General features: G+C 44.2%; 1 protein-coding gene across 1 annotated transcript; it reads right to left on the bottom strand.

Annotated features, from left to right (window-relative positions):
- Nucleotides 1–1,061: 1,061 nt before the first annotated feature.
- scube1 (signal peptide, CUB domain, EGF-like 1) lies at nt 1,062–14,071 on the bottom strand. The gene is made up of 14 exons (XM_034217675.1): nt 13,897–14,071; nt 11,610–11,732; nt 11,177–11,296; nt 9,345–9,443; nt 9,108–9,224; nt 8,811–8,969; nt 8,463–8,666; nt 7,932–8,093; nt 6,051–6,218; nt 5,218–5,379; nt 4,930–5,127; nt 4,571–4,723; nt 4,392–4,471; nt 1,062–4,264 (listed from the first exon to the last, which is right to left on the bottom strand). Exons 1-14 carry the CDS (start codon nt 14,069–14,071, stop codon nt 4,112–4,114), a joined length of 2,073 nt encoding a protein of 690 aa, XP_034073566.1. The 3' UTR covers nt 1,062–4,111.
- Nucleotides 14,072–21,043: the final 6,972 nt, after the last annotated feature.

Genomic DNA, 21,043 nt, shown 5'->3' with positions numbered 1-21,043 from the left:
GGTCCATCTTGAACACATGAAGTAGCATTTAGCATGTTAGCTGAACTAGCATTCACCTGTTTGGTGTGTCAGATTTGGATCTCTTGGATCCAAGTACACAAAAAAGGATTTGTTTCAATAACAAGTCATGTATTTTATTACTTCTACGGCTAGCTGTATCTGTATACTGATATCTGGTCTTGTTACAAGGCTTGTTTGTTATTGTGTATCTTGTGTGTTTTGCATGGTTAGGACTCCATACATGTGGCTGTAAAGACTTCATTGAATGTACCAGTATTTGTTGTTAACATAACTTCATCTGACATTATATTTAATTGGCTTGAAAAGGGAAAATTGCCTTGTTGCTCGTATAAGATATCTAATAGTTTATTAGCTTGAAAAATTAACCCTTTTTGCTCGTGGGGTGCTGCCTCTACACTGTTTATTGGTATGCCACTGCTTAGATAGTCAGCCAATCCTAATTTCTTTGTTTGTAGCATACCGATGCCTTTAGAGTTCTCAAATGTGTCTGACCCCTCACCGGAGACACCTGACAGTGACTGAACAAACTCTTGAATGGGAGAATTTGTGCACTTTGTAGAGTCTGTGGTCACAATTCAGTTACCTGATTTGATTCACAAGCTTTCCACTAAAGCAACAGTTACCTACAGCTATTTGAACGGGACAAAATGGGCAACCTAGACAGCAAGCAGCAGATTCATCAAGTCCTAGAACATGCACAGGAGGAGTGTAGATTACCTGACAGCAGTTCAAACAGGTTATCTCACTCCCATTTCCTTCTAAGACAAAGAGAGACAATGTGAATGGGAGAGAAAATCCTGCCAGGGTGGATGATGATGAGTGTTTCTGATGTAGCATCCAGATCTCCTGTACAGATTGTGTCACTTGAAGATAAGAGCAATATTAGCAGCGTCAGACACATTTTCCACAAGCCTACTTTAGGCCAGTCGGGTTTAGAGCCACATCTAAGGAAAGATAAGAGATATAATGAGCAGATAAGAGCCGCTCCGAGGGCTCCTCTGTGTCTGTTCCACATTCAGGGACAAAAGAAAAAGTCGGAGTGTGTTTTCTGCTACTGTTTTATTTAATTTGTTCAGTACTGGAGTTTCATGGACCAAACAATGGCACAACACTGCGTTACAATTTCTCTCTTTGGGTACAACCGACTAACACAAACGTTACAATTATTCCTCTACACATTGGACTAAAGTACAAACGCACTCTCCCTATCACAGGCACTCAGAACAAATAATCACACACATTCTCAGAATCAGTCTCTCTCTCTCAAGCACACACACACACACACACACACACACACACACACACACACACACACACACACACACACACACACACACACACACACACACACACACACACACACACACACACACACACACACACACACACACACACACACACACACATACACACACATACACACGCTCACACAATAGAATACATTCTCAGGAAAACAAAAAATTCAATTAAAATGTTAGAGTATTTCATGTAATTTTTTTCATAACACTCATATTGAACAGTGAAACAAACAGGAAGTAGGCCATACCATAAATCATCTGTATGGCAGCTATTCAGAGTTTCAGTGAAAGAGTATTTAAGGGGGTGGTTATCAGTCAATGCCGGTAAAAATATTTCCCTTTTTGTTTAACTGGTTATTTCCATTTAGTATCTTGTTTTGGAATGAAATGCCCTAACTATGACCAGCTCAGTGCCATGCAGGACCATACTAGTAGTTGTGCATGCTTCAGTCCATTGAAAACAAATAAACAACATGATTAAAGATTGAGGAACGCATTTTTTTTATTGACTTCCTTCTGTTTTATTTCAGTGTGCTATGAAAATCTAAATTTAGATACTAAAAAACATGTTTGCTGAAACAACGTATTATGTATGTATTATGTATGCATGAACAAAAGAAAGTAGGGTGGCCCAAAACACTTCCATTAGGAGAAACATGCTGCACTTTCAAAAACCATGCAAGTCTTGAGCTTCTTGCTGCATTTTGTATCTGCGTGTTTTGTTCATGCAGTTGTAATAAACGCTGCGCATGTCCCTTTTTTAATTTGCATCATTTTTAAAATGTTTATAATCACTACGCTTTCTTTATGCTCAGCACAAAGACTCTTTTCAGGAATGTTATCCAAAGTGTTTCTCGAGGAGCTTGAACGTCAAAGGGGGATGTTCATCTGATTTTTTATCATCCGTCAAGGGAGGCCAGCTTCTTTATAAACAACACAACACACAGACACTCAGATAGGAGATGTTTCTTATTCTGACTGCCACTACATTCGCCTCCAAAACTCCAGTCACACCATACATGTTTTTCCCGCCTCCAGTCGCATTGTGCAGATATAAAGCCCATCTTCAATACATGTTATAGGATTTCATAGACATACTAGTACCATTCGGAATGACACAGAAACATTTAGTTGGGTTATAAAAGAAAGGTATACAAACTATACTTCCTATTTAATGGAAAGAGACCGCATCTGGATAAAAGTCGTTTTTAAGTAACAGGCATGTAAGTAGTGCCATCATACAAGAAGCTTCTATGTTGACGCTTCCTCTCTCTGACAGCTTTAGGATATGTTTGAGATATGAAGCTAGATCTGGCAGTGAATACACAAACAAACTGAAGTGGAGTTTGTCTCTGTGCACATTAGTTTACATACATTTATGAGATGCTAAAGCTTGAATCTAACTGTCTTTGTGTGTGTGAACGGGCTATGAGTGCGGGGGCAATAACAGGAGACACAGACGTCTCTCTCTTCACCGCCACATGCGGCACATTTCAAAACAATACATAAAAAGGTAACAAAAAATGTAACTAAGATCTTTTTTTCCTACAGTTTAAAATATAAAATTCAAGTGCAATTAAAGTTCCAAATATTAGTTACATTACATACATTTCTCTCTAAAGTAACACTCTGTTACTTACAGGTAGTTTATCTCATCTTGTTACATATGTTCTATTTTTTTTTTTACAATATAGACTTTCTGATTCACCCCATTTAATCTTTCCCTGTGCTTAAATGGATAAAGCACCTACTAAAGGTGGAATGGTTAAGATTTCCCCACATAAAAATGGTTAAAATGTGCGTATAGAAAACACATTTGTCTCGTGCACAAAGGGGTCAATAAAGGAATCCTATTCAAATTACACATCATGCATGTTCACCTGTGTATGTCCACACATTTCACACATCTGTATGTGCGTTGTAAATCTGCGATGTGGGCTTCTGCAAGTTCAGTATAAATATTACAAAAACAACACAACAACACAGAAAAAAACAAGAGCAAAATAAAAATGAGAGAGGTGGAGATAGTGAAAAGAAAAACGTTAATGAAGGTGCAGAAAAGAAATAGTATATGGTGTGCAGAAATAGGGTTTGACCGATACAATGGTTTCCTGATACTTGCACTATGCTAATCATAAGAAGTATCATTTTATTATATATATGATTTTTTAAAAATGTTTTAGAGCTGTTTGAAACACATTTTAAAGGAATAGTCCAACATTTTGAGAAATGTGTTTTCTTGCCAAGTATGAGACAATTAATTGATACATTTATATACTGTAATAGTCATTGAAACCCCTAATAAACAGGTTTCCTTTCAGCTGCTTTCATTATTTTGTCTCTTTAGTGACAATAATGAATTACATGTAGCTTGATAATGTAATATTGAAAGGGATTGTGTTGCATTTTCAGGTTCATATTTGTATTGTGTGCCTCTTCTGTGACATGTTTACATGCTTCAATGCTTTCACAAGTTTGGTATAATATAGTTGGATTTAAAGAAACAATATATACACACAATTTCTATCAGGCAGCTTCTTCTGTGTTAAAAAAATGTTATTACTGGTCTGCAAAAACCCATATCAGTCAAACCTTATAAAAAGAGCTGCACAAACTGAGGGAGGGGCGTCAATGTGTTACTTATTAAAGGAGTCAAACATGAGGAAAGGCATTATGTAACAAACAGGGTAAATACAGTAAAGGAGGATGTTACGTTGTATGACGGGCAGGGGCGGATCAGGAAAGCGGGGGGGGGGGGGGGGTCCTTTGAAAGGACGTTGGAGATATCCCGACTATTTGTACGGCCTGAGGAACCTGGTGACTTTGGAGCGCAGCAGCTTGATGAAGGAGCGCGGGAACATCTCTTTGGACTCCTGCGCCGTGTACCTGAAGTAGTTCTGAGGGTGGGCCAGCACGTCAAACAGAGCCTTTATCAGCTTCTTATCCTGGGAAGAAAACACACAGACACCTGGGGTCATCCGGCTGCACCAATGATTTGAGGAGAGGACCTTTTCAACCTTCATTTTGATGTATTTTCATCAAAGACTGGTAATTGACTGTTTGGCTCAATACCTTCAGTATCTCCTGGTGGTTCTCAGAGGCGTAGAGCCTGCCATCTCGCACTATGTCCTCTATCAGCTGCTGGTAGTCCTCTGGAACAATGAGGAGGGCAAAATAAATAATATAGTGTATAGATTGAAGACAGATGGATCACTGTGTGAGATTAGATTGATTGTGTAAAGGAGACTCACCATCATAAGTGACGTAGGGAACTTGGAACCCTTTGCCACTGTTTCCCTCGTTGGACTTAAACTGAATCCAAAGCTTTCGAGAGCGAGACGTGAAGGCGATGGGCCGCTCATAGGTCTGACACGTCTCGTAGGTGGTGATGGAGGTGGGAAGGGCTGGAGGAACGGTGCAACCATGTTAGAATAGTACTCTATCTTAAGTTGAGATGTCTCTTGTCAATGGGTCTGAAATTACTTTGAAATCCTACCTGTGACAACATAATCCTTTCTGTCACAGAAGAAGAACACTCTGTGTGTGTCTATGTGTCATGACGGCAACATTAGTGTTATTCTTAAACATGATAAATCTATCTTTTTATTACCACTCTTTCTCATGACCAGCACGTCTCCACACTCATCCTCGATGGGGAGGAAGATCTCTGGTACTACGATGAGAATCCGCCTCTTGTGTGGGGGGTTGATGGTCCACACACAGTCCACGTTGGATGGGTAATCTCCAGGGTAGTTAGGAGACTCGATGAAGCCTGTGTAGTCTCCCAGTTCACCTCCACACACCTGGTCTGAGGGCAAAATTAAAGAAACACTTTGAAATGTAGGTTACCAGTGAGATATTCAATGGACGCTTAAATGTATAGGTCGAGCAGGGTTACTTTTGCAGTGGGAGACGTTGGTGGCGCCGTCAAAGTCCGTGGTGGTGTTCCCGGGGCAGGTGATGCAGTAGTTCTGCCCAAAGTCATTCTGGTAGGTGCCTCCTGTGCAGCGGATACAGCGGTGGGTGCTGGAGTTGTAGTAATGTCCAGGAGCACAGTGCACTGAGGAGGAACAGAAGTGTCAGTACACACCGTACAAAATGTCTGACGATAAACGATCCACAAGATACATGCTCCAGCAGTGATATTAAACATGCCTAGATTACAGAACAGGCACATAAACAAAACACTAAAGCCTGTATAGGCGACTTTATCATCGACATTTGCAAATTGCCATTTCATGCACGTCTGAACGCGGCTTTATGACAGCGGTAACAATGAAACTGCTGACAAATGGCTTGTGTCATTGCAAATGTCAGTATGCACATACATATTTGTAAAGTGGCAGATAAAAAGCTCCAATTACACAGGAGAAAGTGAAGCAATCTATAGAATATTGAACACGCATTTTCATCTACAGTCTCTGTGAGGCTGCACTTCATCAGTTCATATTGGTAGAATGACAAACAGAATAGTTTTGCCATTCGTTGAGAAGCTAGCAAGGCTAAAACATTCAAAAACAATCAGAATGATGTGCTGTCACGCCATCATGCAGAGGATTCAACTGGCATTTAATTAAAGAGGCCCAATGAAAGCATGTATATGATCATACTCCCCCTCAATACATTTAAATACTTTTTGGCAACTGAATGAAATGCCTCAGTGCTGATTAAATGATGTTGCAGGGAAATACATACAGTATACATAAAGATATGTCTGACACAAAGACTCACCCTTGGCCTCACAGTCCCTGAAGGCCGTTGATGCCTCAAACTTGGTCAGGATGCCTCCTCCACAGGGGAAGCAGAGCACTCGGCCCGTTTCAGGCTGGTAGGAGCCCAGCGGACAGGACAGGCATGGGCGAAAGCCGTCAGGAGAGAAGTGACCCGCTGGACACTGACCTGAGGGAAGGACACAAGAGAATCACCTGTTGTACTTTTTCTCTTACTGTTTCACTAGCTTCACTGAGAAGCTATTTGAGGTTCTACACTATGAAATGTAAGTGTTTCTCCATCTAAGATCAGTTGGTAATCTTTCTTAGCTCAGATACTTCAAGAAAAGCTAAATGTATTTTGAGTTATATAGGAAGGATTGATCCTTTTGCATCATTCTCATCATCATTACAAAATATCTAAATGAACATGGTGGGACTTTTTAGGTGCATCTAAACAAATATATTGTGTTGTGTCTGTAAAATCCAATTCTGCAGCTTCCTATTTGTTTCTTCCTTTTTGATATTGTACTAATCAATATCGCAATTTTGATAGAATTTAGATTACTTGTGCAGCCCTACATTAAATACACTGACAATGGTCTGTGGTGCTCCGTTGTTGCTGTAGCTGTGATTCCCTTATCATGAATGGTCACTAGATGGTACCAACACAACATGTTTATACATGCATTTTGTTGGTACATGTTTCCAGAGCATAGAAGACATCTTCAGCGCAACCTCCACACCCCAAAAAACATTTAGAATTGCGATTCTCAGCAATGACAAGGATAAAAGTGGGAGTTGGCAGGAGAAACATCTAAGATGCTCTAATACAGTAAAGTGTTGAGTGATGATAGTATGATTACTACTTCAACTGTTTTGTTACTAATGGAGGTAGAATGCAAGAGCTAAGTGTTCTGAAGTTTTGGGACGGGTGGCGCAGTGGTCTGTGCATCCGATCATCAGATCAATGGGGAGTGCTGGGGAACTCCAGTTCGAAACCCGCTCCTGTCGCCACTGCGTCAGGCCGTTGTGTCCTTGGGCAAGACACTTCACCCGGATTTGCTCCTGTGGGTATTGTCCACAGTACATGTATAATACCAATGTGTACTTGTAAAAGTGCCTCGATGACTTCGAGGCGTGAAGATGGACGGTGTGGCGCAGTGCGCTGTGCAATGATCATCAGATCAAGGGGTGAAACCTGCCGCTGCTGCGTCTATAAAGCCGTTGTGTCCTTGGGCAAGACACTTCACCTGAACTTGCTCCTGTGGGTATTGTCCACAGTACATGACCATTGCATGTATGATATGTGTAATGTGTATTTGTAAAGCGCTTTGAGCATCTGGAAAAGCGCTATAATAAATGTAAGGAATTATTATTATTATTATTGAAGTGACTTCAACAGGGTTCATACACTTTTTCACCCCATGATTTTCAATGACTTTTCCATGACTTTTCCATGACCTTTACCTAATTTTCCATGACCAAAAAAATTACTCTTTCTCAGCGGTACCACTGAAAATTGTTTATTTTAACATGGAACAGGAAAATAAGGTCTGAAACATGTTGTGTCTATCTAAAACAAATCTAATAGGCTTTCTAGCTTCTACTAAAATCTCTCACCAGCAAAATACCTCGACAGTTAAATGCCATTTTATGTTTCATTACTATACGATACAGTATTTAATATCATTATAGTATTACTATTTCAGCGATTAGATAAAATATAAATTATATTTGATGCAACTTTAGTTACATTTCCATGACTTTTCCAAAACTTTGGGAAAAATATTGTTTTCCATAACTTTTCCAGGGCCTGGAATTTGCATTTTGAATTTCCATGACTTTTCCAGGTTTTGAATGACCGTAAGAACCCTGCTTCAATGATGGGATGGGGAGTTACCTCCACACTGAGACACGTTCTTGGCCCCGGCGATGCCCTGTCCTTCGATGCCGGGACATGGCTCACAGGATAGCTGACCCAGCGTGTCCTGGTACGTCCCGGGAAGACACTGCACACACTGCTCCTGCTCCCCGCTGTAGAACGTCCCGAGCCCACAGCTCACTGAGGAGGAAGACAGTGGCAAATACTTTGGAAGAATACTTTTGTGGCTTGTTTTGAACTTTGTCCTGTTGTTTTATTTTATCAAACTAATTCAAGTATACACAGTCATTTTGTTCACCTAATTCAAAAAGGTGTTGTAATGCATCAGCATGAACTTTAAAATACACAGTTCTGTATTTTAAATTGTATTGTAACATTGTTATGCTGCTAGTTATCCCCCTTTAAAAGAAATGTACCAGTAAACTGATCCTACCTTCTTTTACGTAAATGTAAGAGACTACAGTTACCTTTCTTTTGCATGCTGATAACGTAAACCCGTAACATGTAATCCGTTTCTCCACAAGCCTGCTAGTAGGACCCTGAACTCACCACACTTCCCCTCTCGGAGGACGTGTCCCGTGCTGCAGAGCTCGGCTCCCTCCAGTACCTTGGACGGTTTCTGGGCCACCTCGTACTCCGTCCCAGAGAACTGGATGTAGAACTGCTGTTTGTTGATGGACTTCCTGAGCGTCCGCATGGCGCTCTGCAGCTTCTGCTTCACCCTTTCCCGCACACACTCCACGTTACAAGAGTCTGAGGAAAAAGTGGTTTGGTGGTCAAAAAACGAATTCTAAAGGTTTCTTTGAAAAACACAGCCTGACACTGTCCATATTTTACAAACAATTGTTATTTTTCAAACTGATTTGATATAGACAAATCATGTAAGAAAGAACATACCTGATGCTTCTTCCTCTCTCATCTCCATCTCAAACTCAGCTGTGATATGGGAAACCTCTTTGGAAGGAGATTTGCGTCCTCGTCTGCGCTTCTTAGAAGAGTCGCACTTGAGGTTTACAAATGTTACCTGGCAGTCGTCTGTGCAAGGGAATTGGCCTCCTTCCAGGTCAAAAAGACGAGGAGGAGGAGGAGCAATATGTTTTAATCAACACAAAAATAACTGCAGTTTTTTACAATTTCACTTCAAATAAAAGGGTAGTGTGTAAAATGAAGCTAAACTCAGTACAATGTGTTTACCTTGTAGGTTCTGTCTGGAGGAGTCTCTGTGTTTCTCCTTGTTTCGGGGCCTCAGGTGACATTTGGCGTCTTTGATCTTAAACCTGGCCTTCTGCTTTATGGGTGCGGACAGCGTGTCTTTATTCATAAGCAGAAGAGACACTCAGATTTGCTAATCACCATTTATTATAAAAACAACAGATGTGTAAAGTCTAAAAGTAATATTTTGACTGATAGTAACAGAAAGTCCTACTGTACCGCCACAGGTGGGTAAAGCACTGGTGGTGTTCCTCTTCGGAGGAGCTTTAACAGGCTGGACGGGCACTCCACAGCTCAGTGTGTAGCTGTTCTCTGAGTCTGTTAGAAACACACACACACACACACACACACACACACACACACACACACACACACACACACACACACACACACACACACCACACACACACACACACACACACACACACACACACACACACACACACACACACACACACACACACACACACACACACACAGACAGACAGACAGACAGACAGACACACACACACACACATTAGACTACAGTGAGAAAAGAGGAATCAGATATGATGATGAGAGGTAAGGGAGGCTGAGAGTTTTCATTTCGTCTGATGGACTGCGTGACCGGGTCATCTGCTCCATCAAACATCTGTAAGATATGGAGGCATGTGTGTTTCACTTGGCACGGCGCTGGGCCACTCACAGCTCGGAGGATTAAGAAGAATTGTATAAACGCAGTAGGACCTTACTCTGCTCCTGTATTCAGAAACAACAGCCCAGAGGAAACTTGTTGAACCTCTATTGAGAAATTAAAACCCATGAGATAGATCTACGAACCCTGTTTTTCGATCGTGATGCGCACCAAGAAGCATTTCAAGTGTGAAATGAGGGATGAAGTTTTTGGAGGTCATAAAAGTGAGATGATTAAATAAGAGCCTGGGCTGCATTTAGCCACAGGAATTTACATGGCTCTCTCCCCCCCTGAAATTAAGACTTTGCTCCAGAAAGACAGGAAAACAAATATTTCACTTCATGCCTGAGAGCTCTCCATCAGTCTCACACCACGGCAGCCAAGTTAAACGAAGCAATGGGCTCGCTGTGGAAAAAAAGGCGCGATCAAAGAATGTAATCGATTTACAGATGTGTGTTAAGTACTATTGCAGGAGGAGGAGACGCTGGGCTGCCAGCCAAAGTGCTTGCACATGGAAAAAGAAACACATCAGTCTGAGTGAAGCACCCTGAGGAGTCAACAAGTACAGCAATAAAGGACGTTAGTGCTTTTTTTTAAGCATCAGAGGCACAGACAGGAGAGTAGGTACAAGGAGCTGTGATAGCGAGCTGTTACCACCAGAGGGAAGCAGCGTGTGTAGCATGACAGCTAAAACCATCTGGCTTTTTTTTTTTACAGGAGTAGAGTAAACTTTTTTATTTAAATGCCATCAAGAAATAGTTTCCCCTTTTTTTCTCCCCATTTTATTTTATCTAAGTGATCTCCCACCCAGACCACTTCCAGATATAACAAAACTGACACAAATTGTAATCATTCTTAAAGTATCCATAGCTTTCTTAGATAATATGATCCTCTTCAATAAAACCTGGTCTCCTCTCCTTCAGTACATTCATTACATCAGCTTGGCCACACTCTCTACACAAAAGAACAATTTCAAGTGATAAAATAGCACAACATAAATTCTTTTGTCCTATTTTCAAAATGGTATATTTTATGTATTTATTAGTTTTGTTGTAAATAATTTTGGTATCCACTGTAAAAAAGGAAAATACAAAAATCAAAAAACATATAAAAAAGTATCAACATCCTTAACTTAACAGCAAGGTCCCAATTTAAGAATTTGGTTTAAATTGATACAAATAAAAACAACTGACAAGGACAACCAGAGCAACAGTGTCCCAGTTTTTCAATCCAATAGTCCTTCATTCCAGCCCTGAAGTGTCAATACATTGTTGTTAGGAAGTGTTGGATAAACCTCATCACTTTAAAACACCAGTGGTAAAAAGATAATTAATTTTTTCGAAAAAGTGTGACTTTAACTAAGTGTTTTTGTGTGTACCTGCGAGGAAGAGGGCGTTGGAGGGGCAGGAGAGTGAGCAGACCTCTGCCCCCCCGCTCTTGGTGCAGGTCAGCTGGGCTCGGGGTACTGGCTTCCCATTGGGCAGACACTTCACCGCCTCTGAGGAACACACAGAGTCAAATCACCATGACAAACACCTGGACACACACACACACACACACACACACACACAACACACACACACACACACACACACACACACACACACACACACACACACACACACACACACACACACACACACACCACACACACACACACACACACACACCACACACACACACACACACACACACACAGACACACACACACGTACACTGGTGTTCAGGTCTGCTGCGAGGAATCCACCACGCCTCGTGTGGAGAGAAGTGGACACACACACACCACATACACACACACACTTGGTGCTTACCGATACAATCCTTCTTGTTCCAGTGGAGCTTCTGACCGGGTGGACACACACAATCGTAGCCGCCCTGAGTGTTTATGCAGCCGTGCTCACAGCTCCCGTTACTGATGCTGCACTCATCAATGTCTGAGACACAACCACAGAGACCATTAGGGTGTGTGTGAATAACAAGACATTATAAAACAAGATATTAGCAAAGACAAAATATTGGGATTATAAGCACATGTGATTAGAGATATGAAAGACAGTGAAGATGTAACTACACTCTAAAAACGAATTCAGGCGACCTTTCACCTCCACTTAATTAAATGCATGGTTGCAAGATAAAAATGTGAGTTCATTGATTTAGATAAACATTTTAAGTTGCAAACATTAATTTATAAGTTGTGTTGACGTAATAATGTTGGTAATTACATCAACTTAATATTGTGTGTAATTTGAACTCTGATTTCTGCGTTAATTGACTTAAAACTAAATTCAAGTTGTAGTAAGTAATGCAATTGGCTTGATAACTTAATTGTTCTACACCTTGAGTTAAGGATTTCAAGTCCACTCCCACTTAACATGCCGGGACAAGTTCCGACAGTTAAGACAAATAGAAACATACAAAGGACATTTGAAGTTGAGTGTCATCTTTTGTCATTCAAATACAGTAGATAGCCTTGTAGTTGCACTGTATAGGTAAATTGCTGTTTGACCAAAATTAGCAGCCTTTGAACTGTGAATAGTTCTGTGAGAGGATACAAAGTAGTAGAGGCTAATGTGAGTGTACAAATACTTTGGTTACTATTGTGATATCGCTTTTTATTCAAAATGAATCTCGCTGAAGCAGATACAAGGACATGCTTCTTGAGGTAGGATCGTTATTTAGAGTTGTCATTGAAATGCAAGTTGTTGGCAGTCACCCATTCAGAATATATTCATTTAGGTAATTTCTCTTTTTTTCCTTTTTCAAAAATAACACAATACAATTGAAGTACGCAGAGAACTATAGCCATCCGCTGCCTTGTTGTGTACCTTGGAGAAAAGGAAGAGGACCTTTTCAAGGAGTTTAGCCACGTAATTAAAAATCTTGAAATAAAATAAAATCCATGGGCACAGGACAAAAGCACTGCTCTCTATCAGTTACATTTTGAAGCATATTGCACTTTTGGCCACACCCCAATCCATAATATCTTAGCAACGTTCAGCATGGATAGGTGTTGACAGCAATGGCATGGGAAAAGGATAGTGTAACATTTGAAAAGTGGCTTCTGCTCTTCACTTAACCAGTTCAAATAATGTATGGAACCAGCAAAAAAGAATACACTAAAACTTGATACACTAGATACACTAAAACTTGCACGGTTGTGATTGACAAAATCTGTCCACATGCATTTAAACACTAGGCAAAGTACTCAAAAGCACCTCTATGTGTCTTCAGGACCACATTGCCATGATGACACACACATGCAGACTCAATAGGTGAAAACAATACCAGTGTTGCTTTAGCAGCTGGTAATAATGGCTCTGAATTCGCTAAGAGTGACAGTTTAAAAAGTATGCAATTACCTAATTCATTATCTCCTATGCGCTAACCTATTATTGAATGTGCTTCAAAAGGACATGAATATCGCCTTCATCAGTGACCGGTCCACCCCAGGATCTGACCATACGATGGCAACCATCGTGTTCGAGGGAAACAAATGAGCAAGCATTCTGCGTTAAATGTGTTCATACTGTTTGAAATAATGACTGTCGGCAGTGTAAACATCTTTGTTACATCTTGTGTAAAATGGATGTGTGTGATCTGCAGATTGGTGGCCATTGAGAGTTTGTTTCTGTAGTTTTACAAAAACGTTACAGATTTGACATATTTGGCACTGCATGGTTTTAATATGCAAAGGCCTCTAACTTCGTTGTGATGGCAGCATTTATTTGCTGTGTCCCCATTTCCTATGGTAATATGGCTAATGTGTTTATTTATTATTTGTGGGGCAATTTAAATTTGTGTTATTTATCTTTTTTTTCAAGATTTAAATGAAGCTCAGCGCAAGTTCTATTTCATACTTACTGACCGCCAGAGGCGGTGCTTTAGCACTGGATATCTTCCGTCTTGCGCATGCGTAGGTCGAATATTTATATCAACAAAGTCACGTGTGACCTCGTATGACCCCGGAAGGCATAAGTTCCGGTGTTGTCAACGAGTTCAGTCCTTTTTCATCTTCTCGCTGCGCAGGTTACTACTTTTTGAGTAGAAGCCAAGCTAGCTTATTGAAAATTAAGATTCTAGCTCATCGCTACCTCTAGCCTTGTGATCGTCTCGATTGGAGCTGCGGGCTAGGAAAACGCTCGCCCTCCAAAGGCTGCGACGAGCTCGCTGTCCGCCCTCCCAAGGGAGGGGACTGCGGTGTTCTCGACCCTAGGAGCTCCGGACCGGTAAAGAGCAGACGCTCCTGCACGTCAGCCGGTGAGATCGCTACCATTTATCGCTGATTGTGCTATCTATTCTCAAGCTAATGAGATAACTGTGTACAAGTTAGCCGGGGGCTGTCGCTAATTTGTTACTGCGCTATTGAAGGGAGCGTCTCCGCCCCCCTCTCACTACATACATGTGGTTCCTTGCCTGTTCTATCGTCCAGTTAGCTGAGTGTTTTCGTTCAAGCTAACTGTTACGGCGCTAGTGAAGGGAGCGTCTCCGCCCCCCTCTCACTACATACATTTGGTTCCTTGCCTGTTTTTATCGTCCAGTTAGCTGAGTGTTTTCGTTCCAGCTAACTGTTACGGCGCTAGTGAAGGGAGCGTCTCCGCCCCCCTCTCACTATATACATTTGGCTCCTTGCCTGTTCTATTGTCCAGTTAGCTGATTGTTTTCGTTCAAGCTAACTGTTACGGCGCTAGTGAGGAGAGTGTCTTCGCTCCCCTCTCACAGCTCACAATTAGTTCCTGTTCTATCCCCAGTTAGCAGAGTGCTCTCGCTCAAAGCTAACTTGCTACAGCGCTAGTGAAGAGAGTGTCTCCGCTCCCCTCTCACAGCTCACAATTAGTTCCTGTTCTATCCCCAGTTAGCAGAGTGCTCTCGCTCAAAGCTAACTTGCTACAGCGCTAGTGAAGAGAGTGTCTTTGCTCCCCTCTCACAGCTCACAATTAGTTCCTGTCCTATCCCCAGTTAGCTGAGTGCTCTCGCTCAAAGCTAACTTGCTACAGCGCTAGTGAGGAAAGTGTCTTCGCTCCCCTCTCACGGCGCACAATTGGTTATTTTATTTAATCGTTTATTTGACAGGGACATGCACTGTAATGAACACTTAAGACATTTAAATATGTCAAGCGTAACAGTGCCAGATTTAGCTTTGAGCTACTTTCCATTCCCTCACATAAAACATTTAAGGAAATTACATTTTACAAACATGGTAAAAAAAAAAAAAATACATGATATGCAAGGAGTGGCAACGACATATAAAGTGCATCCATCCTCCAGTTAACTGAGTGCTCTCGCTCAAAGTTAACTTGCTACAGCGCTAGTGGAGGGTGTTTCCGCTCTCCTCTTCCTGCACACAGTTGGTTCCTGTTCCACCCTTCAGTTAACTGAGTGCTCTCGCTCAAAGTTAACTTGCTACAGCGCTAGTGAAGAGAGTGTTTCCGCTCCCCTCTCCCTGCACACAGTTGGTTCCTGTTCCATCCTCCAGTTAACTGAGTGCTCTAGCTCAAAGTTAACTTGCTACAGCGCTAGTGAAGAGAGTGTTTCCGCTCTCCTCTCCCTGCACACAGTTGGTTCCTGTTACATCCTCCAGTTAACTGAGTGCTCTCGCTCAAAGTTAAGGGTGACCTATCATGCAAAATGCACTTTTGTACGTCTTTTATACATGAATATGTGTCCCCGGTGTTCCAGGGAACTCACCAAGTGTCAGAAAACACAACCCTCTCTATTTTCCTCTATACCCAAATCCCATAATAAGGGGCTGCAACGGATCTGATACAGACTGATCCAGATTTGAACACTTCTGTGACGTCACAGAAGTGGTGCTACGTCTATTGGGCCAACTCCACCAATCAGGAGGAGACAGCCACGGACATTGCCGTTCGAAAGCGCTGGAGACGCTGTAGTACATATGCCAGGCCTGTAGATGGTGCTGTTCTCACAGAATCAGCCCATCAGCATGATCTGTTTGGTATTTTGAAAAATAAAGAGTATAAATATGCCTTATATAGGTATGGTCCTACACTATATTATTCAAATATAGCATGATAGGTCCACTTTAACTTGCTACAGCGCTAGTGAAGAGAGTGTTTCCGCTCCCCTCTCCCTGCTCACAGTTGGTTCCTGTTCCATCCTCCAGTTAACTGAGTGCTGTCGCTCAAAGTTAACTTGCTACAGCGCTAGTGAAGAGAGTGTTTCCGCTCCCCTCTCACTGCACACAGTTGGTTTAATGCCCGTTCCAATCCTTCAGTTAGCAGAGTGCTCTCGCTTAGGCTAACTTGCTACGGCGCTAGTGGAGAGAGTATTCTCGCTCTCCTCTCACGGCATAAAACCATAAACTGACTTCATTGTTCTCACCCCAGTTAGCAGAGCGCTCACGCTCAAGCTAACTACTATTGTGCTCACTCCCCTCCACTGCATATTTGTTTCCTGGCCCAGTTATTGACAGTCAGCTGAGTGCTCTTGCTATCGCTAGGTCTAACGGCTCTAACACCTGTATGGCTCCTCTTTAACCAGAGGATGGCCATGACCTTTGCCCCTCTTGTCTTGGCCTCGAGCATCTGAGGGAGGGCCTTTCGGAGGACCTGTGCATGAATTGCACCATCATGCCTCGTGCGGTAGGAGCTGCTAGACTAGCCGAGGTTGAACTACTGACTGAGGGTGGCCTTCCCCCTGCACAGTCAACTCTGCACAGCCCAACCTACCCATCCTAGGCGTTGGGCCGCAGAGGCTGCGGGTGCACCGCCCAAGAAGAGGACTAAGCCTGATAGGCTGTCCTCCAGGGTGGACCTACTCACTACTGAGCTAGCCCAGATGAAGTCACTCCTCTTGGCTCTCCATTCTGTTGCCCGTGCAGAGCACGCCGCTGCCCACCCGTGGCTGAGCTGGTTCTAGATGACGATGTGTTCTCAATGGCAGCTTCAGCCACTCAATTTGATGAGTATGACGGGGAGAGCCCATCCCATGCTTCTGGGCCTGGCTCCTGTACCTCAGCTCATGGTCCCTCGGAGGAGGCAGATGACGGCTCCATGGGTACCGTCATTCGCATGGTACTGGCTCACCAGCAGCTGGATGCCCAGCAGCCCGAAACAGCGCCTGCCAGTGTGTTCTTTAGGCGCACTCTTCGCAACCTTTACTGTTCCTCCCTCTTGTGAGTATCTGAGGGAGTTACATGCATGCTGGAGGACACTAAGGCTCTTTACAGTCTTACGTCCGATGGCCGAGCCCTGGCAGCCATGCAGGATGCGGCAAGAGTTGGACTTGACCACACGCCGGCTGTTGAGCCTACCATTGCTTCCCTCATAGTTTCCCCTGACGAAGCTCTGAGGTCGGAGGCCAGGTGCCCTCGACTCCAATGTCGGGTCACTGATGACCTGCTCACTAAGGCTTACGATGCAGCGGCGCGCATGGGCCGTATAGGCAATTCCCTCTCACCTCATGCTCGCCCTCTCAGCTTCCCCGCAGCAGGATGCTCTTAGCGCTTCCTCTACCAGCCTCAGTGACGCCTCATTACAGGCGTTCGCTCTGATGTCTAGAGTGCTTGGGCGCCTGATGTCCACTCTCGTCCAGACTCGTCGCCAGGTTTGGCTGACACAGTCACCCTTATCAGAGACATGTAGGACTCTCCGTCCACCGGCTCACCCCGGTGCCCGCCATGGGCCTCAGCGCCCCACGAGGGGGCTGGCCTGCTACGGTCCTGTTAACTCGCCCCCAAGGCAGCCTCGGTATCCGGTGCCTAACCGCCCCCCCCCCAGAGCCAGAGGCCGGGGGGCAAGGTACTGAGGGTCTGGGGCCGGCTGTTGGTTATCTCTCCCAGCAGCAGCTCAACTACCGGGTAGCTCAAGCTTCAGACCCCTGGGTGGTTTCCACCTAACCCAAGGGTACAAGCTTCAGTTCCGACGCTGGCCCCCAGTCTTAAGCCGGGTCAAGATGACCACCATAAGCGACCTGGCAAAATAAATCGCCCTAAACCAGGAGCTGTCAGTTCTCCTTGCCAAGGGTGCAATCGAGCCTGTGGACCCCATCTCACAGGTACGGAAGAAAGGCGGTGGACTTCGCCCAATCCTCGATCTGAGGGGACTCAACAAGTTCCTAAAGATTTTAACTTTCCATGTGCTGAGCACAGCGGACGTTCTTCGTACCGTGGCCAGGGGGAATGGTTCACGTCCGTCGACTTGAAGGACGCTTATTTTCATGTGCCTATTATGCCTCATTACAGGCAGTTTCTTCGCTTTGCCTTCAGAGGCCGTCATTTCCAGTTCAGGGTGTTCCATTCGGACTCTCCCTCTCCTTAGACGACTGGTTAATCTGTGCACCATCCCGTTTACAGACGATCCAGGACACGGCTCTCCTTCTCTCTCATGTCGCCCGGCTAGGCCTCATGGTGAACATGGAGAAGAGTTGTCTGAACCCCTCTCAGAGCCTAACCTTCATTGGGGTGGCTCTGTACACAGTCACTCAACCAGCGAAAGCAGTGTTCTCACCCCCACTCCTGGTAGACGTGATGCTTTATTCTAGCAGCAGCCGACTGGATAGGCTGTCCTGCTGAAACTTCTTTTTTTTCCAGCTAGGTGAAGGCAGTGCTCTCGCTCCCGCTCCCTCTGCTGGTAACATGGGTGTAGTTACATCCCTTTTGTGTTCGGCGAGTAGGAGCGTTGCTCTACTCTTTCCGTTCAGCAGGTAGCTGGTGAAGGCTGTGTTCTCGCACCCCGCTCCCGCCTACGCTGCATCTGGCATTCGTTATTAACTCAACCAGTGAGCGCGGTGTTCTCTCCCCTGCTCCTGGTAGATGCGCTGCTTCATTCTAGCAGCAGCTGCCTGGCTAAACTGCCCTGTTAAATGTCCTTATCTAATCCACCTAGGTGAATGCAGTGCTCGCTCCCGCTCTCTCTGCTGGTAACGTGGTGTAGGACATTTACATCCCTCTCTGTGTTCGGCGTATAGGAGCATTGCTCTACTCTTTACGTTCAGCAGGTAGCTAGTGGAGGCTGTGTTCTTGCACCCACTCCCGGTTACACTGCATCTGGAATTCGTTATCAACTCAACCAGTGAAGGCAGTGTTCTCGCCCCCGCTCCTGGTAGGCGTGTTGCTTGATTCTAGCAGGAGCCGCCTGGCTAGGCTGTCCTGTTAAACTTCCTTGTTTAACCCAGCTAGGTGCGGGCCTGTCCATCTGCTGCTCAGACTCTGCTGTGGGACGCCTTGGCATCTCCCCAACAGGAAGGACCTCTTGTCTCAGTTGGAGGGTCGGATGTGACACCCCCACCCCTGCCGCCTCCAGCTGTGGGTCTGGCCACTGGAGGGCCCGACCCACTGCTGAGCGACTGCATAGAGTCTGTCAGGAAGACTATTCTCAAATGCCAGGGCACCATCTACTCGTAGGCAGTATAAAAACAGGTGGAAACTGTTTCGTTTTTTTGACTGGTGCCAAGGGCGAAATGAGGACCCAGTATAATGCTCGGTGCCTACGACCCTTGAGTTTGTGCAGTCCCTCCTGGACGACGGCCGGTGTCCCGCTACCGTCAGGGTGTATGTGGCTGCTATATCAGCTCAACACACAAGGGCTGACAACAGCACAGTGGGAGCCATAGGTTGGTATCCCTCTTTTTAAAGGGGGAGCTCTGAGGCTTCGCCCCCCGAATATCCCAAGGGCCCCTACATGGGACCTGCCCTTGGTGCTGGATACCCTATGCTCGCCTCCTGTTGAACCTTTGTTACAGGCAGAACTGGAGTGGCTCTCAGCTAAGACTGCTTTCCTTCTTGCCATCACCTCAGCAAAGCGTGTAAGCGAGCTTCAGGCCTTGTCCGTGAACAGCTCGTGTCTGAGGTGGAACTCAGATGGCTCAGGTGTCACCTTATGGCCGAACACACCGTTCCTCCCTAAGGTGCAAGGACATATGGGCTGCGGCCACATGGGCATCCCAGAGCACATTCGCCAGATACTACAGGGTGAATGTTGCCGCCCCTCACCCGCTGGGTGTGGTCCTCCTGCAGAGTCAGCCTAGGCCATCCTTATAGCAAGGGGAGTATTCAGACTTCCTCGTGACTCTGTTGGTATAGGTCATCCAGTGCTAAAGCACCGCCTCTGGCGGTCAGTAAGTATGAAATAGAACGATAGTTACGTATGTAACTACGGTTCTATGAATTCTGGATGACCGCCAGAGTTTCTTGGTCACTCGGAATCTCGTGTTTCCGTGAGAAGATTCCATAGGACTGAACTCGTTGACAACACCGGAACTTATGCCTTCCGGGGTCATACGAGGTCACACGTGACTTTGTTGATATAAATATTCGACCTACGCATGCGCGAGACGGAAGATATCCAGTGCTAAAGCACCGCCTCTGGCGGTCATCCAGTATTCATAGAACCATAGTTACATACGTAACTATCGATTTAAATGTATTGCATTTCAGCCTGTCCTCCTACAAAAAACGACCATATAGGCCGATTGTTCATGCCCTTATTGCGACCCAGAGACACGTTTTAAAGTGTATGTTTTCTTAAACGACCAGAGGTGCTCTAGTGGTCGTGTAAAAAAAACAACATGCTCCCGACCCGTTGATTGCAAACGCTCCGGAGGGACGTTTATTCACAAATAACCCTCTCTGGAAAATCCTAAATTGTGGAATAGTTTGGCCATTAAAATGCTTTTTGATTCGATTTCTGGCGAGAAGTGATATTGTACTCTTAGAATCCACGTCCAGTCGATGTGTAGGATCTATAGTTTGATAGATATTACGAAGATTATTTGAGGTCTCGCCAGGATAACGTGTATGCAGCTTCCATGTAAAGTTAGCGTGGGTGAAAACAGTTTTTCCGGTCTCAAAGTTTTCATAAAAAAACCGGATATATTCCCCTCAATGTCAAATGATTACACAGTGATATCTGCATTACTCATCCACTAAAAAACATCAGTTTATCCTTGTTAATTACACAATATTGATTGGTTTAAATTGTGTACAATGCTTTTGTGTTTTTAACCACGATTCAGAGAAACAAATAGTTTTTTCGGAATTTAGACACTACAGTTTCCGAAGACACTACACTACCCAGAATCCCCAGCTATCGTTTGGGACTACAACACCCGCCTTGCTTTACAAACCCTGTGATTAGTCATCAAGCCCTGTGATTGGATGTTGGAGTGGCAGTGTGACAAGGTTACGCCGAGCGTCACAGCTCTATGAAATGGAATGGAACCACGGCAGACTTTCCAAAAATGGAATTGGACGAGTCTGAATCTGCAGATTCGGATTAATGATTTG

This window comes from Gymnodraco acuticeps, unplaced genomic scaffold (genome assembly GCF_902827175.1).
Source record: "Gymnodraco acuticeps unplaced genomic scaffold, fGymAcu1.1, whole genome shotgun sequence".
NCBI classification, from domain to species: Eukaryota; Metazoa; Chordata; class Actinopteri; order Perciformes; family Bathydraconidae; genus Gymnodraco; species Gymnodraco acuticeps.
This window is presented reverse-complemented; position numbering and strand designations above follow the sequence as displayed.

What these genes read in the sequence shown, in the direction of transcription:
- scube1 (XM_034217675.1), bottom strand. Translation starts at nt 14,071, where the DNA reads ATGGTAGCGATCTCACCGGCTGACGTGCAGGAGCGTCTGCTCTTTACC. An exon ending in CTCCAGACAGAACCTACAAG is followed by an intron (nt 8,970 to 9,107) that starts GTAAACACATTG and finishes TTGACCTGGAAG; the next exon opens with GAGGCCAATTCCCTTGCACA. An exon ending in GAACGTGTCTCAGTGTGGAG is followed by an intron (nt 6,219 to 7,931) that starts GTAACTCCCCAT and finishes TCCTTCCCTCAG; the next exon opens with GTCAGTGTCCAGCGGGTCAC.